Raw genomic sequence first — 27,454 nt, 5'->3', positions numbered from 1 at the left:
TGGGATCATGTTTTCACTGATACGGTTAGCTGATTTTCTGCTAAGCGGTAATAACAAAAAACACAATCCAACTAAGCTTATAAGTTATTACTGTGTAAGCTGTACTAGTGTGTGATTGAATATATTTGGTCTTATCTGACTAGTGATTGTGATACGTGCTTCATGTGTCCCAGCTTATAAGTACCAATGGTAGAGGCTTCCTGCTGAAACTTAAGAAAGGAGCAATGGAGTACCATTTCTAATTCAGAACCCTATTCTTTTGGAGGAGGCTCAGGGTTAATTCTGGGAGAGCTGAAACTTGTGACCAGCAGGTATTATTTCTTGCTACAGTAAACACTGAGCCTCCAGAATGCATAAAAGTACACTTAAAAATAATGTTTTTATAATTGCATTTTAGACATGTCTTTATAATATACAGATCTTCTATTAGCTTGCTCACATACCAATATAATTTAGTGCCATAAATGTTCATATAATTTGGCACATTATACTCCATCACCTCTGCTCTTGAAAAGTATCTATCTCTATGAAATTTCAGGTAACACGCACCTGACATGGAGCATCGCCCACTGGGAGTCCATACTGGGCAATGAGTCTGTACTGCGCTCACTTTTCCTGAGCAGAAAATTATTGGGAGTCTGTCCTTACTTTCTGATGTAATTCCTCTGTAATAAATCCCCTGTATTTCTTTTAGGATCATAGATGTGAATCAGAAGAGTCCTACATTTTTAAGGAAACTTTCTGCTCAATATTAGAATTAATGTGTGCTGTTTCAACCTTTTTGATTAGTTAGATCCATTTACTCTGGGAGTGAGATCTTAGGTATTCTGTGTTTTCTATGTTAACCATTTAAATTCTTGGACCAATACATTTTGCTTTGTGCAAACATATATTTTAATATAATCAAATCATTTAGCATTACTGTACGTTTTGTCTAGTAATTTACTACAGGTCGAATATTCTTTATCCGAAAGCCCCGGGGCTGATTTACATTTTAGATTTCAGATAATTTTGGTTTTTGGGTATCACATATAAACTTACATTTCAATAACCTAAACATAGGCTAGCTTTAGTCTAAAATCAATAAAATGGCTCAAAAAGTAAGCTGTATCACTGAATAAAAATACAGAGTACCTGTAATAAATTTTCTTATTGACATTTCACCACAAAAATCGCAAGGTAAACATACAAACAACTAGGCTTCCCGTGCTAAAGGTTGATGAGATTCAAAAAAAGTGCAGTTTTTGGATGCTTTTGGTTTTCAGATTTATGGATAAAGGAAACTCGACCTGTATTCCATGTTGTCTTCAACCTATCTTGGGTATACCATTCAGTTTATAATTTTGATTGGTATTATTGGCAGACTGGTACTGAGTACCTATTTTTATCTGATTCCAGATTCTTTCCTCCAAATCTCTTGTCACGTTCTGTATCACTTTTCCATTTTCACTATATTCCTGGAGATGTATGCTAATTCTCATAAACCTATATAGTATAAAGACAAATGTTTTGCTTTCTGCTTAGTTCTTCTGTAAACTTTTCATGGATTTCTTAAGCCACATTTCCACCTCGGGATTGTTCCCAAGGTTTTCAGGAAGGCCGATTTTGGCACCATGTATTTGAAAATCTGAATACAGGAAAGAAAACCCTCCTGACAAATTAGACATTATTGTAATCATAAAATTTCAGGATGGCTATGCTGCATAATGCATAAAAGAGCCATTGTCAACTAAATGTGTCACTTGTTCAATAAATTAGCCTAATACTTAGTGCTTCCAAGTGTTATCTCTAAATACTGAAAAGATAAGGGGCTGAATTTTGATCTGGCTGTGGAGGCACATTTCAGTTCAGGAAATATCAAACTTAGAATTTTTGGGGAGAAAACCTGATTTTTCCTCTGTATTCCTGAACCTGCGCCATTTTTTTGTATTCCTTTTTTTGTCGTTGTGGATGGCTTCAATGTGAAACACACATCTGGCCCCGCTGATATCAGGTTCCCCTTTATAAGAGGGAAACAAAAATCGCATTTCCGAACCCCTGCCATTTTCTTCAGGACCCATGTGTTTAGTGAACCAAATAAACGTACATGTCCTCTGTGGAATCATGAAGAATTTCACCAGGCTGGGATGAAGTCATGGGCAAAGTGCAGCAACTTTCCTTGCTTGTTTTTTGCAACTTTTAAACCACAAATGGCTGCAAGCAAGTTTAGTGTCTGGCAGGGAAAGGAGAGTGGAAGCCACACGCAGCACGTCTGAACACCAGAACAAGGAGCCCTGTGCTTCAAGCTCATCCTCCTGAGCATTAAGAAAAACACTTTCTAGATTTGCAATCTAGAATGGGAGCAGCCCCATCCCATCTGTGGTACATAGAGGCTCAGGTGGAGCAGCAAGCAGCCTGAAATGCCTCACTCGCCATGTGCACAGCTCCAAGGCAGGGAGGCACCACAAAGCCGAGTACTTATGAGAAGGAGCCATAGAGTGCTGTACAAAAACAGGGTAACATACCTTGATATGACCAAGAGGCAATGTCGGAGGAGGATGCATCTGTCTCAACAGGTGGTGGCTGAGCTTTGCAACCTGTTGTGAGAAGACCCCAGCCAAGGAGGAACCAGAGGCATGTATCCCCAGTGGCCTTGAAGGTGACCGTGACCTTCCATTTCTTTGTGACTGGCTCTTTCCAAAGCTCTGCATCTGACCCGTGTGGGATCTCGCAGTCTGTAGCACAAAGGTAACATCCATCAGGTAATCAATGCCGTTCCAGAATGGGGCACTTAATCTCCTTTGATGCAGATGCTGCAGTGCAGATGCTGAGGGTGACAGGATTTGCTTCAGTCTTAGGAATCCCCTTGGTGCAGTGCACGCACGTAGTGATAAGGGCACCCTAAGTGAATGCTGAGAAGCGCATCAACTGACGTTTACCTACTCCCTAATGTGCAACTTATTCAATCAATGCAAAAGTTTTGTTAGATGTCTGTGTCTGCTACCCTTGCAGTTGCCATGATTCTTTTACCCTTGGAGTCTGGGCTACCACAAATATTTAGACCCACCCCCCTCCCCACCCCCAGTGCATGGCTGGATACTCTGGGATAAGGGCTACTTCCTTGAAAAAAAGGCTTCTCACACCCCTGCAACATTCCCAACTGCAGAGAAGGTACAAAAAGAGCTATCTTCATACAAGAACATTCATTGAATAGGCTATTTGCCTTATAAAGGTGAGGTTTAGGAATCTGGGCCACTCGGGATTGGCTACAGTATGCATCTGAGTCTCCAGAATGATTGTGGTTTGCTGGGCACTTAGAAGAGGGTTGGTTCTGGACTGTGAAGATGAGAGATGGGGCCGCCTAGAGGAAGACTAGGGGGAGAAGGAAGCATTACACACCCATGAGGAGGGTGAGGTTGAAGGTCAGCAGGAGGGCCCCCAGAGATAAGGGAAGGGTTGTCCATGTACACACTGAGGAGTCCATGCAGGATGTTGTCATTCACAGAGACTTTCTCAAACAACAGTGCTTCATGTGAAAGGACCTTCCCATGAGGTTGAAAGCTGACCAGGAGGGCAGAGTAGGTGCTTGGCTACATCAGAGGAAGGCCTTCTCTGCAGTTGGGTATGGGAATCCTGCAATCAAGCCTGACAGAGGATTGATGAACCACATGTAGATGCACATCTCGGGTCAGCTGAGACACATCCAGAAATCTGTAAATATATTGTACGTGGTTATTTTCCACATAAAAATATTTGTTCTACTTACACATCTCTAGTTTCTTACCTAGTTTAACTACACTTACCTAAATGCTACAGTGATCCCATTAGTGCTCTAACTGACGTGGTGTCCTCCGCTCTCAGACACTTCCACATTGTGCTCTCCATGTTGCTCTAGAGGGCGTGGAGGCAGGCTGCTCACATCTTTGACTATATGGCCGAAAGGGTTGTGGCAGTCGATCTCATCTTGCAGGGACCCATTGGGGCCCTACCTCAATGCACTACCTTCATCTTTGCTGATAGCGCCATCCTCTCTTGGACTCAGCGAGCAGATAGAGGATCTGGCTAAGGGACTGAGGAATCAGAGGACTGCGAGTTTCCTTCCAAAAGCATTGAACCCTCATTATCTTCCACTGGGGTTGTGTCCCGATGGCTGGATGGGCTGTGGTACTGGGGCTCCACTGCCATTGCCTTTAACTACCGATCTGCCACCCTTGAGTGAGTTCTATTCAGTAACCATATCTCCTCCCTCAGTACTGCATTGGAACAATTGCCACTGTGCAGGAGATCTTGCACTTCTTGCATGAGGTCTCATACCTCCTGCATGCACTGCACGTTTGGGTTTGCCACAAGGTTGGCAGACTCTAGTGGGTGCTTATCATGTACTCCCCAACATGGGACCTCTCCCTGGACCATGACCCCACCACCGAACATCAAGCCATTGTTTCCAGGAATGTCACTGACCTCATCTCCTCTGGGGATCTCCCTCCCACAGCTTCCAACCCGATAGTCGCCCAACCTCGGACGGCCCGCTTCTATCTCATACCCAAAATCCACAAACAGAACTGCCCCGGTAGACCAATCGTCTCAGCTTGCTCCTGCCCCACAGAACTCATTTCTCGTTATCTTGACTCCCTTCTCTCTCCCCTTGTCCAGTCCCTTCCCACCTACATCCATGATTCCTCTGACACCTTACGTCACATCAACAATTTCCAGTTCCCTGGCCCCAACCGCTTTCTCTTCACCATGGACGTCCAATCCCTCTACACCTCCATCCCCCACCAGGATAGTCTGAGGGCCCTTAGCTTCTTCCTCGAACAGAGGCCCGAACAATCCCCATCCACCACTACTCTCCGCCGTCTGGCTGAACTTGTTCTCACGCTGAACAATTTCTCCTTCAACTCCTCTCACTTCCTCCAAATAAAAGGTGTGGCTATGGGTACCCACATGGGCCCCAGCTATGCTTGTCTCTTTATGGGGTATGTGGAACATTCCTTGTTCCAGTCCTACTCCGGCCCCCTTCCACAACTCTTTCTCCGGTACATCGATGATTACTTCGGTGCCGCTTCATGCTCTCGTCAGGACTTGGAAAAATTTATTAATTTTGCTTCCAATTTCCACCCCTCCATCATTTTCACGTGGTCCATCTCTGACACTTCCCTTCCCTTCCTTGACCTTTCTGTCTCAATCTCTGGTGATAGACTGTCCCCCAACATCCATTACAAACCCACTGACTCCCACAGCTATCTCGACTACAGCTCCTCACACCCCGCTTCCTGTAAGGACTCCATCCCATTCTCTCAGTTCCTTCGCCTCCATCGCATCTGTTCCGATGATGCTACCTTCAAAAACAGTTCCTCTGACATGTCCTCCTTCTTCCTTAACCGAGGTTTTCCACCCACGGTCGTTGACAGGGCCCTCAACCGTGCCCGGCCCATCTCCCGCGCATCCACCCTCACACCTTCTCCTCCCTCCCAGAAACACGATAGGGTCCCCCTTGTCCTCACTTATTACTCCACCAGCCTCCGCATTCAAAGGATCATCCTCTGCCATTTCCACCAACTCCAGCATGATGCCACCACCAAACACATCTTCCCTTCACCCCCCCATTGGCATTCCGTAGGGATCGCTCCCTCCGGGACACCCTGGTCCACTCCTCCATCACCCGCTACTCCTCAACCCCCTCCTATGGCACCACCCCATGCCCATGCAAAAGAAGCAACACCTGCCCCTTCACTTCCTCTCTCCTCACCGTCCAAGGACCCAAACACTCCTTTCAAGTGAAGCAGCATTTCACTTGCATTTCCCCCAACTTAGTCTACTGCATTCGTTGCTCCCAATGTGGTCTCCTCTACATTGGAGAGACCAAACGTAAACTGGGCGACCGCTTTGCAGAACACCTGCGGTCTGTCCGCAAGAATGACCCAAACCTCCCTGTCGCTTGCCATTTTAACACTCCACCCTGCTCTCTTGCCCACATGTCTGTCCTTGGCTTGCTGCATTGTTCCAGTGAAGCCCAACGCAAACTGGAGGAACAACACCTCATCTTCCGACTAGGCACTTTACAGCCATCTGGACTGAATATTGAATTCAACAACTTTAGGTCGTGAGCTCCCTCCCCCATCCCCACCCCCTTTCTGTTTCCCCCTTCCTTTTCTTTTTTTTCCAATAAATAATATAGATTTTCCTTTTCCCACCTATTTCCATTATATAAAAAAAAAAGAAAAAAAAATATTTTTTACATCTTTTATGCTCTCCCCACCCCCACTAGAGCTATACCTTGAGTGCCCTACCATCCATTCTTAATTAGCACATTCGTTTAGGTAATATCACCAACTTTAACACCTATGTGTTCTTTTGTACTATTGTTGTTGAAATCTTTTGATGATCTGCTTCTATCACTGCTTGTTTGTCCCTACAACCACACCCCCACTCCACCTCTCTTTCTCTCTCCGCCCCCCACACACACACCTTAAACCAGCTTATATTTCAACTCTTTCTTGGACTCGAACTCAAGTTCTGTCGAAGGGTCATGAGGACTCGAAATGTCAACTCTTTTCTTCTCCGCCGATGCTGCCAGACCTGCTGAGTTTTTCCAGGTAATTCTGTTTTTGTTTTTGTGTAGGAGATACAACCTGGAAGCTTTGTGATTGGTGAGTCCTTCGGGCTTTCGGATTGGTGAGTCGTTCGAGCTCTCTGATTGGTGAGTCCTTCTGGCTCTCTGATTGGTGAGTCATTCGAGCTCTCTGATTGGTGAGTCCTTCTGGCTCTCTGATTGGTGAGTCATTCGAGCTCTCTGATTGGTGAGTCCTTAGGTTTTTCCGGCGCAAAGGTGATTCCCGTGGCAGTCGGAGCGCATTCGCTGAGTCGGGTGGTGTAGGTGATATTTCTCTCTCTCTTTCTTCCCCCCCACCCGGAGCGGTTTGGCTACCGATGGCTCTGAGCAGACTGACATTCCCTCAGCTGGCACTGGCTGTGGTGCTGGGGGTGGCGGGCGGCTTGTACGTGTACAAGCCCATCTACCAGCGGTATAGCCTGGAGCAGCGCAAGGCCCGGGAGGCGGCAGTGGGCTGCCCGGCCCCTGAGTCTCAGCGGCCCCAATAATCCATCCGAGAGCTGAGGCTGCGGCCCGGACAGGACAGCAAGAGGAGAGCGGGAGGTCAGGGTCAAATATTAAAGTGTCTGTGAAGCCAGGAATACTTTCAGGAATATCTGTTTATATTGAAATTTTTAATTCAGTAACAATATGCGAGTCTCTTTAATGACACTCATCTCTGAGACAGAAACTTGTGGGTTCAAATCCCACTCCCAAGACTTGAACATAGAATCAAGGCTGACAGCTCAGAGCAGTACTGAGGGGGTGCTGGACTGTCGGTGCTGTCTTTCAGATGAAACGTCAAGTCGTGGGTGGATGTAAAACCTATCGGAAGAAGAGCAAGGCAGTCCTGCTGTTGTCTTGGACAATGTTTATTCCTCTGCCAACATCTAAAGCAGATTGTCTGGTCTTTATCACATTGTGGGAGCTTTCTGTGCATAAATTAGCAGCCATTTTTCCTTCAACAGTGGCTACACTTCAAAAGTACTTCATTGTCTATAAAACACTTTGGGGCATCCTGAGATTGTGAAAAGTGCTAAATGAATGCAATTCTTTAAAAAGCCCTCGAGGTAGTAGTAACACTGGAGCTTGCTAAAATGATCCAGGGTTTATCAAAATAGGATATTTTTATAACTGAGTTATGTCTTGTTTTGAGACCTAATTGGGCCGTGGGAGACTAAAGCTTAAGATTGGTGATGATTTGATTCATTGCACATGGTCAGGTTGGATTTCAGTTAAGGAGAGATTTGATTGGACACTGGTTCTGCCTCAGCATCTTGCAAACGCATCAGCCAACTTGAGAGAAAAAAATCTCAATCAGGCGATGGCGGAGGTGGTATTGGGGGACATGCCTGCACAATGACAGATAATACTATAATTTAAGTCCTTCTGTGATGGGTGAACCCTTCAGAATAAAATTTAAGGACTGCCTTGGTGATGTGACATACTGTGCAGAAGTTGATAAGAGAATCTTGTAACTGTTGGGGTTAAAGCCTCTAGTCTTTCTCTAAGTGGCTGTGGAAGGGGAGAGGGAAAGAAGCGTGTGAAATGAGATACTTCCATTATTAAATACCAGGAAGTTGGTGTAAAGTATCTCAATTGTCATTCACTTGATGGTTTATTGGGTGTAATGTTCAGAAGGTGCCACTGGAATGTTAACTATCAATAACAGTGAATATCTGGTTAAATGTATTTTGTCATGAAAGACATTGCGAAATCTGATTTAGTTAAAGTTTGTTTGACACTTTTTAAAAATGCTTTTTTTTTTGGTAAAACCCATCTCCAATGAAGGTTAAGATGCTGCAGATAAGGAAGTTGCATTTATATAGCACCTTTGATAACCAAGCAGTTGGTTGATAGCTTGACAGTTAATATCCTGAGTGTGTTGGTGGCAATGAAATGTAGAAATTTGCAGCTTCTTGGACTGAGATTTTTTTTTGGTGGAATTAAGTCCTATTGTAAGCTTTGGAGCTCATTTACATTTTTTTTGGCAAACTCCAAAAATGTCCACACTGATCTCTACTCTACCCTTGTGTTTGATTGCTGAAGGGCACAAGTGAGAAAGCCAATCCTGTAAGGCAAATCTGCATCCCTGATTATCAATCAGTGCTGCTAAAATATATTTGAATAATTAATTAAACTTTATTTACACTGTTTGGGATCTAAACATGTAGATAGTCCATGTACTGGTTTAACTTCTCCGCCATATATGACTGGTGTTACTGTGCAAAGTGAGAAAAGAAACTGCTCTCCAATGGTTTCAGGATAAATATGAAGTGTGTTTATGTCACTAAACATCCCAAGTTTGATATGGGGCATGTGTTAAATTACCTGGTCTTATCTGGGGAAGAGAACAGCCAGGATTCCTCCTCCTATGGCTATCCAATGAGTCATATTCAAAAATCCAACTTTTCATTCCTGTTGTTGCCTCCCTAATTTCAGTAAAGGGTTTAAATTTTGATTAGGGAGGTGCTCATATAACACCTCTATTTAAAATGTCATTGGTGACATAGAATTTTTTGTGGGGATTTTCCTTGGGTTTTCCATAAGTCAATTATGTTTTCCCACATTATGAAGCAGTCATTTCACAGTTGGTAGTACCCATGCCTCCAAGCCAGAAGGTTTTGGGTTCAAGTCCCACATTAGACATTTGAGCACAAAATCTGGACTGACATTCCAGTGTAGCACTGGAGGAGTGCTGCGCTGTTGGATGTGCTATCTTTTAAATAAGATGTTGAACTGAGATAAATGCCCTCTCAGGTGGATGTACAAGCTTCCATGGGACCTTGCCATATGCAAAATTGGCTTTTGTTTCCTACATTTAAACTATACTGTAAAAAAAAAAAGCATTTAATTGGTTATAAAGTGCTTTGGGATATTCTGAGGTCATGAATGGCACTATATAATTACAAGTTCCTTCAAATCTGTATCATTTTATTTTGAGAGCACAGATTATGGTCTAAATGGACAGATTTTTTTTTTCTTTTGCTCACTTCTGCAACTTAGTTATATTCAGAGAGTGCTTCTTATCAACTTTGAATTGGTAGACTTAAATATAAAATTCTTACAGGCCTCAATAAAACAAGTCTTGTATGTCAGCTTTCAAGAGTTTTGTATCCTTGATGCTGTGATTACGGTTTCTGCTGTACTATTTTATGCCTTCTGTATAATTAAGAATAACAATGCATTTGATCAATTCATTATGCTTTTGAAAGTAAAAATTACACTGGGTTGATATATACTCATTAAAATAGGAATGCTGCATTTGAGAGAGATCATAATTTTTAATCTGAGATTGATAGATTTTAGTAACAGATATGGAGCCAAGGCAAGCCGGGAGTGTTAAGATATAACTCAGCCGTGAATGGTGTAACAGGCTCAAGAGGCCACTAGTGTCGCTATGATCAGCGGATTCAATCAAGAATATTTGTGTGTGAATAATGTTTTCTGCCTTCGGAAATGACTGTTCAAAGAACCATTTTTTTTGGTTTGCTAACTACTTCAGTTTTCTGCTGGGTGTTTTTGTTCCCCCTACAAATATTTTCTTAGCCTTTGTAAAAGAACCTGAATAATCAGGATTTGCCTACTTGAACATTGATTTTGTGCCTCAAGTGACTTTCAACTACTTAAGTCGTCAAGTAATGGCCAAGGATGCTAAACTGCCTCCGGAGAGCAGCAAATGAGAGAGTCTGTACACATCCAATTCAGATTTTAAACGACTGATTTACAGATCCATAGTCTTTTTAATCAAAATATGTATGGGTGCAGAAATGTTTGAATTTTGAAATCTGAAAATGTAGACTGTAAATTCTTAAAATTATGTATCTGTTGGTGTAGTTTACTCTGGAAAATACATATAGTTCTGGCTGCATTTTGTATGTCTGATTATTCACTTAAGCATTCAGATCTTAAGATTTTAATTTTTTTGTAACCATGAGCAGCCTGTTGGAATTCGACAGGTTAACAGCTCAACTGTTTGAAATACCTATTGAGCTCAATACTATGCAGCTGATGGAAGCGCTGCTGAGCCCAGTGCAGGAGAATGCTTGTTTCCAGCATGGTACTTGGGATGGATGCATACATTATTGATGCTACATTATTGAATTAACTTTCACAATAATTACAAATGAGGAAGGTCATTCAACCAATTCACACATCCAGGGAAATGACATCATCCAGTTGTTTGCTCGGAGATTCCAGCGCATGTGCATCCACTACTTCTTCTGGAATTGTATTACACAGGTTGCTCACAGTGTGAAAAATTTCTTGACCTTGTGCCATTTTAGTTTTCCCTCAGCATAAACTGAAACATCTAAACCAGTTTCACTGCTTTTTGGACAAAATCAAATGAAAAAGTGAAAAATATGCTTTCAGCTCATTTTCTAGTTTTTAGTTTTAATATTCCTCCGCCAATCAGCCATCTAATTTGAAAAACTATTTGTGTTTCTAAAGTGGAAATAAGAAAGCAAAAAAAGGTTGTTGGATGTATTGTGCCAACTGGGTGCAGGAGGTATTTAATTAAAATTGGACTTCGGTGGAACTTTTGAGATGTACAGTCAGTATCCTAACAAGCAAGCTTTGTACTCCTCCGCAGCCTCTGATCTCTCATGGTGCGTGTCTGATAAGTTGAAGGGGATTTCTGCTTTAATATTCTGAAGAATGAACCTATTGTCTTTAGTCAATACCACAATATCTGTTCCCTATCCACCAACTCCATTTGCCTCCCTGGCTGCTGTCTGATGCTGAACCAGACTCTTCTCTAACTTTGGTGTCAGATTTGACCTTGAACTGAGCTCCCAACTGTATCCTATCCATCAAATCATCCATCTTTGCTGCTGCCTCAATGCATCTGCTGAAGCACTCAACCATGCCTTCTTACCTCTAGCCTGGACAATTCTGATACACTCCTGCCATTCTTTTACCTTGCATCCTCTGTAAACTTGTCCTCATCCAAAACTTGCTAGCACCTTAACTTGCACTGAGTCCTTTTTACGCATCATGCTGTGCTCATTGATTGACATTGGCTCTCAGTCTGCAAGCATCTCGATTTTAAAATTCTCATCCTTGTGTTTAAATCTCTCCTTCACCTCACTGCTCTGTATCTCTGTAACTTCGTCCAGCCTTGCAACCTTCCAAGACCTGTCTTCCAAATCCAACTGTTATCATTTCACCATTGGTGGCTGTGCCTTTAACTGCCTCAACCCTATGCTTGGAAATTCCCTCCCTGAACCTCTCTGCATCTGCACCTCTTTGCTCTAAGGCAACACTATTAATTTTCCTCTTTAACTAACTTTTGGTCAACTTCCTAATATCTCCTTAAGTGACTTAAATTTTGCTTGATACTGCTCCTGCAAACATTCTTGGGATATTTTACTATGTTTAAGAAGTTACACATATAACAAAAACTACCATAGTGAGAAGCTTTTGGCACCAATTGATGGTCAGGTCTTCATAATCTGATTTTTATTCTTGAGAGTTACCAAACTCTCCATGTTTATTGAGACATTAAGCAGTTTGATCTCCTGTATTCCAACAGCGGCTGAAGAAAATGTGAAATAAGAATGGTTGTTAGAGGAAGTGTTGCAGCCCCAGGCCTTTGCTACAGGAGTTCCTCTGCACATAAGAGCTACAATGGTTCAAGGAGACAGATGACCACTACCACCTTGGCTAAGGATGGACGATAAATCCGTATCACCCACACCATGAGAACAAATAAAAATTGCCAATAAAAGAGATATCAAGTTTTTTTATCAACTGCATTGTTTAATATTATAATTGGATACACTGTGTTATGGACAGGGTTGGGAGAGAACCAAAACCTTTGTACCCTTTCCCTTACTGTCCACAATTAGTGTGTTTTTTGGAGAGGAAAATGTTTTTCTTAGCCCCTGCAGTGTGTGGACAATTTATATAACAGTAGCAAACATCTGTGGGTTTAAATAAAGATTATTTATTCACACATTCACCCCAAAAGTCTAAACTCTACGTCAATCACTCAACACATACTCACACACACACTCAAGAAAAATACAGTTAAAAAGAATATCCTTTTACAAATTGCAAAAGAATACTTCATAGTTCACGTGTCTGGCCCATAGTAGGAGAACAGTTATTGTGGGCCCAGTAAAGAAAGGAGTCTTTTCCATTCTTTGGGTTGTAGTTTAGATGAGTTCAGATAGCTGGACTTGGATATCAGAATTATTACAGGATTCCCTTGAAGAGATGAGTGCTCAGTCGGTCATGAAGTGAGGCACTTGTGGTTTCCATATCATGAAGTCCAATTTTTTTTTACAGGTGGACTTGAATTTAGGATTCAGGCTGGGAGGTTTTCTAATTTTTCTGCCTCCTGTTTTTAAAGACCAAGGTGATACTGATGTTTTTGCAACTACTGTGGCTTGAGGGGTTCTCTGCAGACTGCCCAGATTTTTCTGGGTCTTCAGAAAATAAAACGCAAGCTGGTTTTTGGTCACATGATCAATATTGGTACTATCCATCTGGAATTGCTTAAAGCTGAAGGCCAGTGCTGTACAATGGAGATAGTAGATGAGTTTTTCACACCTACTCAGGATTAATTGGTTTCTGTCCAGCTCTCATTGTTAGGTTTCCAACTTGGGAGACATGGAATCTGGACTTGTGATTTTGGTAAATCCCCCAAAATTAGCAAGTGTACATTCCACCGATAGTACTCGTCTTGGTATGCCTATTCCATGGGCAGGCTGTCACCCAGTGTGATTCAATTAGGAACTTTCCAGAAGCTGCTGACAATCTGTGTTGAAGTTGCAAAGGTCACCTGACTCTTGGCAGTCATCTTAGCCACTTTGTGAGTGTCCGTTTAAAAAACATACAGTTCCAGTAGCTTGCATCCGAACACAGTCCACGTTTGGAATTATGAATATGAATGTCACTGGGCATGACAATTGCCAACTCGTTGTGGGGTGGATATGAGATGGAGTATCTTACATTGAGAGGTTTAAGAGAAAGTCATTCATTCAAAGACTCGTCAGAGTTGCTGTGTGATGTCAAATGGGGATGACATTCAGCCAATCGTTAAGTGGAAAGATTGGATTTGGGGCATGTTTAGTAACCGTTTGATAACAACTGACAGCAATGTGCATAACTAGAGTCTACAATGTAGTTCATTCTTAATTAGCTTTTCTTCTAGTTATTAGTTAAATGTTTAATTGGTACGGATTTAACTGTTTTTAGTGAAAGGCATTTCACACCTCAGTAAATGTGGGAAAACAATTGAACCTGTAAACTCATTTTTAAAATAAATTCACAGGATGCAGGCAGTGATTGTAAGGCCAGCATTTAATGCCCTTCCCTAATTTCCCTTAAGGTGCTGGGGAGCCATCTTGAATATAACTGGATTAGCGTGCTAGACCATGTCAAACGGCAGTTACGAATCAATCACATTGTCTGACACAATCAGAATAATAGCAGAATGGGACTGATTTGGAGTAATTTGACATTGCAACAATGTTAACTCTTAATCTTTGTTCAGTAGTTAATATGAATGTTAAATTGTGATGCCTTAAAATAATTAATTTACTTCTACAATTGTCCATTACACAGTGACTCCAGATGGTAGCTACTGAACGTTTGAACAGACCGAGTCCTACAGTGTTGTCAGTTTTAATATGGTTGTGTGAATTGCCTGAGAGCGGGTGGAATCATCCCAGGTTTGCACGAAGTGCGTTAGCAGGCAGGTAAAACAATGTTTTATCCACTGGCTGCAATGGTGACTTCTCACACTGTATCATCCCAAACCCACCACATTAATTATGCATTCCCAGGAAGCACACCGATTCCATGGTGGGTGGGCTCTCATTTGCCCACCATGCCATCACCTCACTGCTTCAGCACACCAGGCACCAGACTTAAAGTGCAGCCGCGGGCACACCTCTCAGTGCTTCCAGCCCATGGAAGCATGGAAGACATGGCCCTGAAAGACAAGAAGGCTGCAGCCCTCCCTCTTGGTTCAGTGACGCTTCTCTCAAGCGTCTTTTGGATGCTGTGGAGGTCCACCATGATGTCCTCTACCCCGGCTTTGGCCACAGGATGGGCAGCAACATCACTAATCCAGATTGGGAGGTGGTGGTAGTGGTGGTCAGTGCCAACAGCCTGCAAAAGAGAACAGCCACCCAGTGCCGCAAGAGGATGAATGACCTCCTCCATTCCACCAGGGCAAGTCACTCTTCTCATCACTCTCAACCCACACAATCTCAAACCCATCACACCTCCACAGGGCCCTCACTCACTGCCAGTTCAAGGGACATCACCATTCACTCTCTCACACATGCCTTCATTGTCCTCATCCTGTCCATGGGACCACTCACCACCCACACATGCCAGGCACACTTATCATCTGCCTGGCAGGCATTCTGCTTACATTTTCCCATCTCTATTTATGCAGGACAAACTGGCACACAACAAGAGGGAGAGGTCACAGACTGGTGGAGGAATGCCTGGAATCAAGGTCCTCACAGACTTTGAAAACAGAGCCACCGAGCTGGCCAGCGAGGATCTGGGCCGGTCCTGTGCTGACGGTGAGGTCAGTGCTGCACTGCCAAGTGAGGATCCAGCAGCGCAACATACATCAGACAACCATGTTGCGAGTGATGTGTCCTGTTTCCCAGGTCACTGCCGTGCACTAATTATCTCCCCTTGCTTTCACAGGCACAAATGGGAAACTGCCAAGAGTCCACAAGCCAGGGCTTCCAATAAAGCCCTAAGGGATGCTCAGAAGAGGGCTCCGCTGAAACCCTCCCTCATGACCCGTCTCAGCGCTCACCCACACCCTCCACCAGCACAGAGACACACACCTCGGTGGGACCTAGCTTAACAGTAACATTGGGATCACAACCTGGTGAGCACATCACACTGCCTGATCCACAGCAGGTGGTGGCAGGGACTTCCTAGGTGTCCAGCACTTGGAGGACTGCTGGAGGCCAGAACGTTGCTGAGTCCGAGTCAGATGATGAGCCTCTGGACTCGGTCATGTCACAGTTGCTGGAGTTGCAATGGCAAGCTCGGGAGCATCAGGAAGGGGAGTCCGCTGCACTCCTCAGATTGCAAAGCACGATGGAGGAGTCCATCTGCCTTCAATCTGAGGTGATAGTACCAGCATGGCAACACATCAAGGTTAACACTGGTAGGATGGTGGCTGCCATGGAGACCTTTGTCTTGGACATTGCTCCTGCACTGCTGTAGGCTGAACCCCATCGCTGATGCCAATGTTGACCTCCAACAGTGTGTATGCGAGAGGGGTGCAGGACAGCCTGATCTCACTCCAGCTACCCCTTCTTAAGGAGTCAGCCAGAGGCCCTCGGGCACCTGTAGGGAGGAGGTTCAGCAGGTCTACTCCCTGAGGCCATCTATCCAGGTGACTCCAGAAGTGACTGGCCCATCCAAACACCCTCTTCCTGTATTTCCTGTGATCTCAGCAGCTCCAGCTCCACAGGCCGAGAAGTGTACCACTGCCACACAGCAGGACCCTGAAAGCAGGCTGGGGCCCTTCAGGCCTCGGCCTTCCAGAGGGTGTCTGCCAGGGCCGTCACAGACAGGATGTAGCAGTCAGCAGGCTGCCTCCACCTCCGCTGAGGATGTCCGGGGAGCACCAAGATGTAGCGGCAGGGTTAGGAAAGTTAAGAAGGTGTAATTGCACAGCTTGAACATGGGTGTCATTTGTACATAATGTTCACCATTGTAAATAAACTCCCAAGAATGTCTCCCTGCCTATGACTCCTTGTTCTGATGAGCAGTGTTCTTGTCACTCAGATGTGAAACCTTTCTGCACAAGATAAAGGCAGGTGTCTCAGTCCAGGGCCTCTTCCCTGTGCTTTGTGCAACGTTTAGACCAAAGTGATGGTCCAGCCTCACAATCACTAGTGATGCCTGCACCTCGATGGTGCTTGTCATTGCTGCCAGAATGTCGTGGGCAGGCGTCACAGAGTTCCATCATTCTCTCTGTGTGGCTCTCAGCACCTTTAAGGTGGGGCTGACCCCCCATCTTTTCAGCATCTGTGACCAGTGATGCTATGTTCCTGAAGGGGTCAGGTGCTGAAGGCAGACAAAAGATCAGGTGCATTTAAAGTTTCATGGCTGCATCTCCATGATATGACCCTGATCACAGAGCACAAGTGAGCTGCCCTTGGCCAGACAGGAGTCAGACATTGAGAGGCTATGTATAGATCTATGGAGTGTTCTCACTGCATGTCATTATCATCCTCCTGCAATTGAGCAACTATTAGGGCCTCCACTGCATCTCAATGACAGGAGCATTAGCACAGATGATATATGTACTGTCATAAGCCAGACTGGAATCGAACATTCACAGATGCAATGTAAGGATCCATGGCGTCTCCTCACTGCATGTCATCATTCTCCCCAAATCTAGCAGTTATGAGGGCCTCCCGAGCACACTTGCCTCATCTAGCCCATGTGAGGGCTTCATCACCATCTTGGTCACCTTTGAGGACCTCCTCACCCTCTTCACCGTCAATGTCCTCCTCATGGGAGGAGACCTCCAGCTCCTGCATCTCCTCCTCGGCCAGCTCCTCTCCCCATTGCAGCGCCAAGTTGTAAAGGGCGCAACAGGCAATGACGATGCCTGACACCCTCTGGACTATATTGCAGGGCTCCACCTGACTGGCCCAGGAACCAGAACCTCATTTTCAGCATTCCAATGGCCTGCTCCACCAAGTTGCGAATTGCAGCATGAGCCTCGTTACCCACTGCTCTGCTCTGCTGCAGTCTGAAGCTGCTGCACGGGTGTCATCAGCCACATCCGCTGCGGGTAGCCCTTGGCCCCTAGGACCCAACCCTGCAGTCTATGTGGACCCTGGAAGACGTCAGGGATCTGTGACCGACTGAGAATGTAGCAGTCATCAACGCTCCCTGGAAACCGTGCGCACACCTGCAGGATGCATTCGTGGTGGTCGCACACCAGCTGCACATTCAGTGAATGTAAGCCCTTGTGGTCGACATAGTTGACTGCTTGTTGTGATGGAGATCTGAGCGGCACATGAGTGCAGTCACTCACACCCTGCACCTGCTGGAAACTCAAGATCTGGGCAAATCCAATCGCTCTTGCATCCTGGCAGTCTTGGTCCTGGGTGAAACACACAAACTTGTGTGCCCTCATGAAGGTGGCTTCCATGACCTCATGGATGCATTTGTGGGAGGAAATTTTTGAAATTCTACAAAAGTCATCTGTGGAGCCCTGAAAGAAGCCACTGGCATAAAAATTGAGTGCTGCAGTCATTTTCACGGCCACTGGCAGCAGATGCCCTCCATGTCCCTGTAGTACCCAATCCTGCAGAAGCTGGCGAATGTGACCAACCAGTTCCCTAGACATGCACAGTCTTCGGTGACACTTTTTTAAAAATTCATTCACGGGATGTGGGCTTTGCTGGCTAGGCCAGCATTTATTGCCCATCCCTAACTGCCCCTGAGAAGGTGGTGGTGAGCTGCCTTCTTGAACCACTGCAGTCCATGTGGTGTAGGTACACCCACAGTGCTGTTAGGGAGGGAGTTCTAGGATTTTGACCCAGCGACAGTGAAGGAACAGCAATAGATTTCCAAGTCAGGATGGTGAGTGACTTGCAGGGGAACTTCCAAGCAGTGGTGTTCCCATCTATCTGCTGCTCTTGTCCTTCTAGACAGTAGTGGTCGTGGGTTTGGAAGATGCTGTTGAAGGAGCCTTGGTGAATTCCTGCAGTGCATCTTGTACACACTGCTGCTACTGTGTGTCGTTGGTGGGGGGAGTGAATGTTTGTGAATGTGGTGCCAATCATGCAGGCTGCTTTGTCCTGGATGGTGTCAAGCTTCTTGAATGTTGTGGGAGCTGCATTCATCCAGTCAAGTGGAGAGTATTCCATCACACTCCTGACTAGTGCTTTGTAGATGGTGGACAGGCTTTGGGGAATCAGGAAGTGAGTTGCTTATCACACGATTCCTAGCCTCTGACCTGCTCTTGTAGCCGCAGTATTTATATGTCTAGTCCAGTTCAGTTTCTAGTCAATGGTAACCCCCAGGATATTGATAGTGGGGATTCAGTAATGGTAGTGTTATTGAACATCAAGGGGTGGCGGTTGGATTCTCTCTTGGTGGAGATGGTCATTGCCTCACACTTGTGTGGTGAGAATGTTACTTGCCACTTGTCAGCCCAAGCCTGGATATTGTCCACAGTTTGCCACAGTTGGACATGGACTGCTTCAGTATCTGAGGATTTGCGAATGGTGCTGAACATTGTGCAATCATGAGCGAACATTCCCACTTCTGACCTTATGATGGAAGGAAGGTCATCGATGAAGCAGCTGAAGATGGCTGGGCCTCGGACACTATCCTGAGGAACTCCTGCAGTGATGTCCTGGAGCTGAGATGACTGGCTTCCAACAACCACAACCATCTTCCTTTGTGCTAGGTATGACTCCAACCTGCGGAGAGCTTTCCCCCTGATTCCCATTGACTCCAGTTTGCTAGGGCTCCTTGATGCCATACATGGTCAACTGCTGCCTTGATGTCACTCTCACCTCATTTCGGGAGTTCAGATCTTTTGTCCATGTTTGAACCAAGGCTGTAATGATATTAGGAGCTGAGTGGCCCTTGTGGAACCCAAACTGGGTGTCAGCAAGCAGGTTATTGCTAAGCAAGTGCCGTTTGATAGCACTGTTGATGGCCCCTTCCATTACTTTACTGGTGATCAAGAGTAGACTGATGGGGCGGCAATTGGACAGGTTGGCATTGTCCTGCTTTTTGTGTACAGGACATAGCTGGGCAATTTTCTACATAGCCAGGTAGATGTCAGTGTTGTAGCTGTATTGGAACAGCTTGGCTAGGGGCACGGCAAGTTCTGGAGGACAAGTCTTCAGCACTATTGTCGGAATATTGTCAGGGCCCATAGTCTTTGTAGTATCCAGTGCCTTCAGCCATTTCTTGATATCACGTGGAGTGAATCGACTTGGCTGAAGATTGGCATCTGTGATGCTGGAGACCTCCGGAGAAGGCCGAGATGGATCATCCACTCAGCACTTCTGGCTGAAGATTGTTGCAAAATGCTTCAGCCTTATATTTTGCACTAATGTGCTGGGCTCCTCCAGCATTGAGAATGGGGATATTTGTGGAGCCTGCTCCTCCAGTGAGTTTTTTAATTGTCCACCACCATTCACAACTGGATGTGGCAGGACTGCAGAGCTTAGATCTGATTCACTGGTTGTGGGATTGCTTAGCTCTGTCTATCACTTTCTGCTTATGCTGTTTGGCACGCAAGTAGTCCTGTTTTATAGCTTCACCAAGTTGACACCTCATTTTTAGGTATGCCTGGTGCTGCTGCTGCACTCTTCATTGAACCAGGGTTGATCCCCTGGCTTGATGGTAATGGTAGAATGGGGAAATGCTGGGCCATGAGGTTACAGATTGTGTTCGAGTACAATCCTGCTGATGGCCCACAGCGCCTCATGGATGCCCAGTCTTGAGTTGCTAGATCTGTTTGAAACCTATCCCATTTAGCACGGTGGTAGTGCCACACAACATGATGGAGGGTATCCTCAATGTGAAGGCGGGTTTTTGTCTCCACAATGACTGTGTGATGGTCACTCCTACTGATACTGTCATGGACAGATGCATCTGAGGTAGGCAGGTTGATGAGAATGAGGTCAAGTATGTTTTTCCCTCTTGATGGCTCCCTCACTATCTGCCACAGACCCAGTCTAACAGCTATGTCCTTTAGGACTCGGCCAGCTCAGTCAGTAGTGGTGCCATCGAGGCCAGAGTACATTCTGTGCCCTTGCCACCCTCAGTGCTTTCTCCAAGTGATGTTCAATATGGAGAAGCCCTGATTCATCAGCTGAGGGAGGCCGCAGGAGGTTTCCTTGCCCATGTTTGACCTAATGCCATGAGACTTCATGGGTCCTGCAATCGATGTTGAGGACTCCCAGGGCAACTCCCTCCTGATTGTATACCACTGTACCGCCACCTCTGCTGGTTCTGTCCTGCCAGTGGGACAGAGCATACCCAGGGATGGTGGTGGTGGAGTCTATGGCATTATCTGTAAGGTATGATTCCATTGGAGGGTGACTATTTCCGGCTGTAGCTTGACAAGGTAGCTCTCTCAATTTTGACACTAGCCTCCAGATGTTAGTAAGAAGGACTTTGCAGGGTCGACAGGGCTGAGATTGCTATTGTCGTTTCTGGTGCCTAGGTTGATGCTGGATGGTCCGTCCGGTTTCATTCCTCTTTTTGTGACTTTGTAGCAGTTTGATACAACGGAGTGGCTTGCTAGGCCATTTCAGAGGGCATTTAAAATTCAAGCACTTTGCTGAGGGCCTGGAGTCACATGTAGGCTAGACAAGGTAAGGACAGCAGATTTCCTTCCCTAATGGACAAGGCTAGGAATCCTGCGATGAATAACTCACCTCCTGACCCCCCCAAAGCCTGTCCATAAACCACAAGGCACAAGTGAGGGGTGTGATGGAATATTCCCCACTTGCCTGGATGAGTGCAGCTCCAAGAACACTCAAGAAGCTTGACACTGTCCAGGACAAAGCAACCTGCTTGATTGGCACCCTTTCCAAAAACATTCACTCCCTCCACCACCGATGCACAGTAGCAGCAGTGTGCACTACATACAAGATCAACTGCAGCAACTCACAAAGGCTGCTTAGACAGCACCTTCCAAACCCATGACCACCACCATCTAAAGGACAAGGGCAGCACATACATAGGAACACCACCATCTGGAAGTTCCCCTCCAAGCCACTCACCATCCGGACTTGGAAATATATCGCCATTTCTTCACTGTCGCTGGGTCAAAATCCTGGAACTCCCTTCCTAAGGGCACTGTGGGTGTATCTACACCACATGCACTGCAGCGGTTCAAGAAGGCAGCTCACCACCACCTTCTCAAGGTCAACTAGGGATGGGCAATAAATGCTGACCCAGCCAGCGTAGCCCACATCCCGTGAACAAATTTTTTTAAAAAGCCTTTGACCTGCCCTTGTAGCTGCAGTATTTATACGGCTAGTCCAGTTCAGTTTCTGGTCAATGGTAACCCCCAGGATGTTGATAGTGGGGGATGGTAATGCCATTGAATGCTAAGGGGCGATGGTTGGAGTTGGTCATTGTCTGGCACTTGTGTGGCATGAATGTTGCTTGCCACTCGTCAGCCCAAGCCTGGATATTGTCCAGGTCTTGCTGCATTTGAACATGAACTGCTTCAAGATCTGAGGAGTCGCAAGTGATGCTGAACATTGTGCAATCATCAGCGAACATCCCCACTTCTGAACTTATGAGGGAAGGAAGGTCATTGATGAAGCAGCTGAATAGGGTTGGGCCGAGGACACTACCCTGAGGAACTCCTGCAATGATGTCCTGGAACTGAGCTGATTGACCTCCAACAGTTGCAACCAACTTCCTTTGTGTTAAGTATGACTCCAACCAGCAGAGTGTTTTCCCCCTGATTCCCATTGACCTCTGTTTTGCTGGAGATCCTTGATGCCACACTCGGTCAAATGCTGCCTTTATGTCAAGGGCAGTCACTCTCACCTCAACCTCTTTTAAAAGAGGAAATAGATTACTTTTAAGGTCACGGATGGGCATGAGACCTGTTGCTTGCAATTTATGCACCATGTGAGAACTTCAGGACTGTTCACCTGTCTTGGGGATCATGTGTGCAGGAAATGTCTTTAGCCACTTGAGCTTGAGCTCAGGGTTTGACCTTAAGGGGCAGCCGTTGTTACTGCAGACCATCAAAGAATCTGATTGATACTTTCCAGGAGAAGGTCAACCCAAAGGCAGATAGTGTTCAGGATAGTGGGTGGGTGGTCATCCAAAAGAGTGAGAAAAGGCAATCAGCAAGTGCAGGGGTCTATGGTGGGGGTGGGTCCCTCATTGTAAGGCATTCAGTGCCTGATTGAGGGACCCAGTAACAGGGGTGCAAGGGGGGTAGCAACTGCTGGCGATGCACTCACCAGAGGCCCAGGATCAAAAAGGACCGCAGGCCGAAGGTAAATGAGGGCATGATGGAGGTCACAGGAATTTCAGAAGTGCTAATCACTGAGAAGTTCCTGTGTTTTGTGCTTTTAGCAAAATATAAAAGCAATTTTTTGAAGACTCTTTACATCATGATAATGGGTTAGGATAATTACATTTTCCACTCGTAATTTTCAAGCATTTTATGTAGATTGTTCCAACACAGGGCAACTATTGGAAATTAAATTAAATCCAAGATGCATGCACATACAATATTCCTGCCATTAGCAAATCTTATCCAAATGTCTAGAAACATATTGATAAAAGCAAAAAACTGCGGATGCTGGAAATCCAAAACAAAAACAAAAATACCTGGAAAATCTCAGCAGGTCTGGCAGCATCTGCGGAGAGGAACACAGTTAACATTTTGAGTCTGTATGACTCTTCAACAGAACTAAGTAAAAATAGAAAAGGGGTGAAATATAAGCTGGTTTAAGTGGGGTGGGGGGGGGGTGGGATGGTGGTGGGACAAGAAGAGCTGGATAGAGGGCCAGTGATAGGTGGAGATAACCAAAAGATATCACAGACAAAAGGACAAAGAGGTGTTGAAGGTGGTGATATTATCTAAGGAATGTGCTAATTAAAGTTAGCAAGCTGGACGAGCAAGGTACAGATAGCGCTGGTGGGGGTGGGGTGGGGTGAAGGAATCGACAAAGGCTAAAAGGTAGAGATAAAACAATGGATGGAAATACATTTAAAAGTAATGGAAATAAGTGGGAAAAGAAAAGTCTATATAAATTATTGGAAAAACAAAAAGGAGGGGGAAAATCGGAAAGGGGGTGGGGATGGAGGACAGAGTTCATGATCTAAAATTTTGAACTCAATATTCAGGCCAGAAGGTTGTAAAGTGCCTAATCGGAAGATGAGGTGCTGTTCCTCCGGTTTGCGTTGAGCTTCACTGGTACAATGCAGCAGGCCAAGGACGGACATGTGGGCATGAGAGCAGGGTGGAGTGTTGAAATGGCAAGTGACAGGGAGGTCTGGGTAATGCTTGCGGACAGACCGAAGGTGTTCTGCAAAGTGGTCACCCAGTCTATGTTTGGTCTCTCCAATGTAGAGGAAACCGCATTGGGAGCAGTGAATGCAGTAGACTAAATTGAGGGAAGTGCAAGTGAAATGCTGCTTCACTTGAAAGGACTGTTTGGGCCCTTGGACAGTGAAGAGAGGGGAAGTAAAGGGGCAGGTGTTGCACCTTCTGCGGTTGCATGGGAAGGTGCCGTGGGAGGGGGTTGAGGTGTAGGGGGTGGTGAAGAAGTGGACAAGGGTGTCACGGAGGGAGCGATCCCTACGGAATGCCGCAAGGGGAGGCGAAGGGAAGATGTGTTTGGTGGTGGCATAATGCTGGAGTTGGCAGAAATGGCGGAGGATGATCCTTTGAATGTGGAGGCTGGTGGGGTGATAAGTGAGGACAAGGGGGACCCTATCATGTTTCAGGGAGGGAGAAGAAGGTGTGAGGGTGGATGCGCGGGAAATGGCCTGGACACAGTTGAGGGCCCTGTCAACCATCGTGGGTGGAAACAGAGGAACTGTTTTTGAAAATGGCATCATCAGAACTGATGCAACAGAGGCGAAGGAACTGAGAGAATGGGATGGAGTCCTTACAGGAAGCGGGGTGTGAGGAGCTGTAGTCGAGGAAGCTGTGGGAGTCGGTAGGCTTGTAATGGATATTGATGGACAGTCTATCACCAGAAATTGAGACAGAGAGGTCAAGGAAGGGAAGGGAAGTGTCAGTGATGGACCATGTGAAAATGATGGAGGGGTGGAAATTGGAAGCAAAATTAATAAAATTTTTCCAGGTCCAGACAAGACCATGAAGCAGCACCGAAGTAATCATCGATGTGCCGGAGAAAGATTTGTGGAAGGGGGCCGGTGTAGGACTGGAACAAGGAATGTTCCACATACCCCATAAAGAGACGGGCATAGCTGGGGCCCACGCGGGTACCCATAGCCACACCTTTTATTTGGAGGAAGTGAGGGGGAATTTAAGGAGAAATTGTTCAGTGTGAGAACAAGTTCAGCCAGACGGAGGAGAGTAGTGGTGGATGGTGATTGTTCGGGCCTCTGTTTGAGGAAGAAGTGGAGAGCCATCAGACCATCCCAGTGGGGGATGGAGGTGTAGAGGGATTGGACGTCCATGGTGAAGAGGAGGCGGTTGGGGCCAGGGAACTGGAAATTGTTGATGTGACGTAAAGTGTCAGAGGAATCACGGATGTAGGTGGGAAAGGACTTGACAAGGGGAGAGAGAATGGAGTCAAGATATCAAGAAATGAGTTCCATAGGGCAGGAACAGGCTAACATGATCGGTCTGCCGGGACAGTCCTGTTTGTAGATTTTGGGTTGGAGGTAGAAGCGGGCCGTCCGAGGTTGGGAGACTATCAGGTTGGAAGCTGTGGGAGGAAGATCTCCAGAGGAGGTCAGTGACAGTCCTGGAAACAATGGCTTGATTTTCAGTGGTGGGGTCATGGTCCAGGGAGAGGTAGGAGGAAGTGTCTGCGATTTGACACTCAGCCTCTGCGAGGTAGAGGTCAGAGCGCCAGACAACAACAGCACCACCCTTGTCAGCGGGTTTGATGACGATGTCAGGATTGGACCTGAGACAACGGAGTGCAGTAAGTTCAGAGAGAGACAGGAGAGAATGGGTGAGAGGGGCAGAGAAATTGAGACAACTAATGTCGCGCCGATAGTTCTCAATGAAAAGATCAAGAGAAGGTAAGAATCCAGAGGGAGGGGTCCAAGTGGAGGGAGAATATTGGAGGTAGGTGAAAGGACCCGTTGAACGGGGAGAGGACTCCTGCCCAAAGAAGTGAGCCCGGAGACAAAGGCGGCGGAAGAAGAGTTCAGCATCATGCCGGGCCCGAAATTCATTGAGATGAGGGCGTAAGGGTATGAAACTAAATCCTTTGCTGAGCACTGAACATTCAACGTCGGAAAGGGGAAGGTCAGGGGGTATAGTGAATACACAGCCGGGGCTGGGAATGGAAGATGGGGTGGGGACGGAGGGTCAGGCAGGGGTGGAGGGTCCTAGATGGGTGTTGGTGTCGATGAGTTGTTGGATCTTGCGTTCCTTTGCACCTGAAAGAGAGAGACAAAGTTTCTTGTTGAGGTGTCGGATGAGACGAAGAATAAAATGAAACCGGGGGCATGCGCAGCTTTGAAAAAGGGTGCGACGGTGCTGCTGGAGGGAGAAGTCGAGTATGTTCATATGGCGGCGCATGGCACTGAGTGTGGATCTCATAATGCGACGAGAACAGCAGTCCGAGGAGCGTTGTATGTCCCAGAGATACCTATAATCCTGGGTGGGTTCGAAACATGAGGGATAGAATTTCAGTTGAAATCCACATGGGGTAAGTCGGAGACAGAGACAGTCACTGAGGAAGGAGATATGGCTGTGAAAGCGGGTTTTAGTAAACACCTTGTGAAACACCAGGAGAGAAAGGGAAAGCAATGAAGGTGACCAAGGCAAACAAGAGATACGAAAATCCTGACAGAGAGAAGAGCAAAACTTCTTCAAGGTAGGCATTTCTTGAAGAGAAGTGGCAGTCAATTAAACACTAAGATAAAAGCGGATGCTGGGTATCCAAAACAAAAACAAAAATACTTGGAAAAACTCAGCAGGTCTGGCAGCATCTGTGGAGAGGAACACAGTTAACGTTTTGAGTCTGTATGACTCTTCAACAGAACTAAGGAAAAATAGAAAAGAGGTGAAATATAACCTGGTTTAAGGGGGGGAGGGGGGTGGGACAAAAAGAGCTGGATAGAGGGCCAGTGATAGGTGGAGATAACCAAAAGATGTCACAGACAAAAGGACAAAGCGTTGTTGAAAGTGGTGATATTATCTAAGGAATGTGCTAATTAAGGGTAGAAAGCAGGACAAGCAAGGTACAGATAGCCCTAGTGGAGGTGGGTGAGGGGAAGGAATTGAAAAAGGCTAAAAGGTAGAGATAAAACAATAGATGGAATACATTTAAAAATAATGGAAATAGGTGAGAAAAGAAAAATCTATATAAATTCCATCCATTGTCACCACCTCTTTGTCCTTTTGTCTGTGACATCTTTTGGTTATCTCCACCTATCACTGGCCCTCTATCCAGCTCTTCTTGTCCCACCAGCCCCCACTCCTTAAACCAGCTTATATTTCACCCCTTTTCTATTTCACCCCTTTTCTGTAGAAGAGTCATACGGACTCGAAACGTTAACTGTGTTCCTCTCCACAGATGCTGCCAGACCTGCTGAGTTTTTCCAGGTATTTTTGTTTTTGTCCTAGAAACATATTGTTACCTTTGACCAGACATAAAGTTCTATACTTGTGAATAATTTGTTAACTTTCAGAACGTGAACCAGTTGTGATCGATTTAGTCCTTTTTTTGAATAATAGATCAGTTAAATGCTGCCTGCAGTTTCTTATTAAGACATAAAAATAAACATCCACAGATTTCCCATTCATGACAGAGGCCATTTTCCCCATTATATGGTGGTAGCGATTTAACAGCTGACATAACTTTCAGTGAAGGTTAACCATTATCCTTTTTTTTGTCTTACTTTCAAAACGATAATTAAAAGTTATAGCGCCCACATTAAGTCAAATATAGGCAAGAAAAGAAGCAAGTTAGAGATCACCTTTAACATCCTGGGCATACATCACAGCTCTTTGCTGCCTGTTAATTACATATGAAGTGTAGTCATTATTGTTAGAAATGTGAATGTAGCACATTGCAGTTAATCTGTGCAGATCAGGAATACATAAACAAGTAACGGATAAATGAGCGGATATCTATTCTGATTGTATTGACTGATTAATGAATGAGCACCAAAAAGCACCACCGGACCTTTTATGTCGGTTTGAACAGGTAG

General features: G+C 45.5%; 1 protein-coding gene across 1 annotated transcript; it reads left to right on the top strand.

Annotated features, from left to right (window-relative positions):
* Positions 1 to 6,810: 6,810 nt before the first annotated feature.
* LOC121270016 (protein PIGBOS1-like) lies at positions 6,811 to 10,442 on the top strand. Its single transcript, XM_041175292.1, has one exon. It carries the CDS (start codon positions 6,910 to 6,912, stop codon positions 7,078 to 7,080), a length of 171 nt encoding a protein of 56 aa, XP_041031226.1. The 5' UTR covers positions 6,811 to 6,909; the 3' UTR covers positions 7,081 to 10,442.
* Positions 10,443 to 27,454: the final 17,012 nt, after the last annotated feature.

The sequence above is a fragment of the Carcharodon carcharias genome, chromosome 26 (assembly GCF_017639515.1).
Source record: "Carcharodon carcharias isolate sCarCar2 chromosome 26, sCarCar2.pri, whole genome shotgun sequence".
Lineage (NCBI taxonomy): Eukaryota > Metazoa > Chordata > Chondrichthyes > Lamniformes > Lamnidae > Carcharodon > Carcharodon carcharias.
The sequence above is the reverse complement of the archived record's forward strand: the minus strand, read 5'-3'. Positions and strand labels throughout refer to the sequence as shown.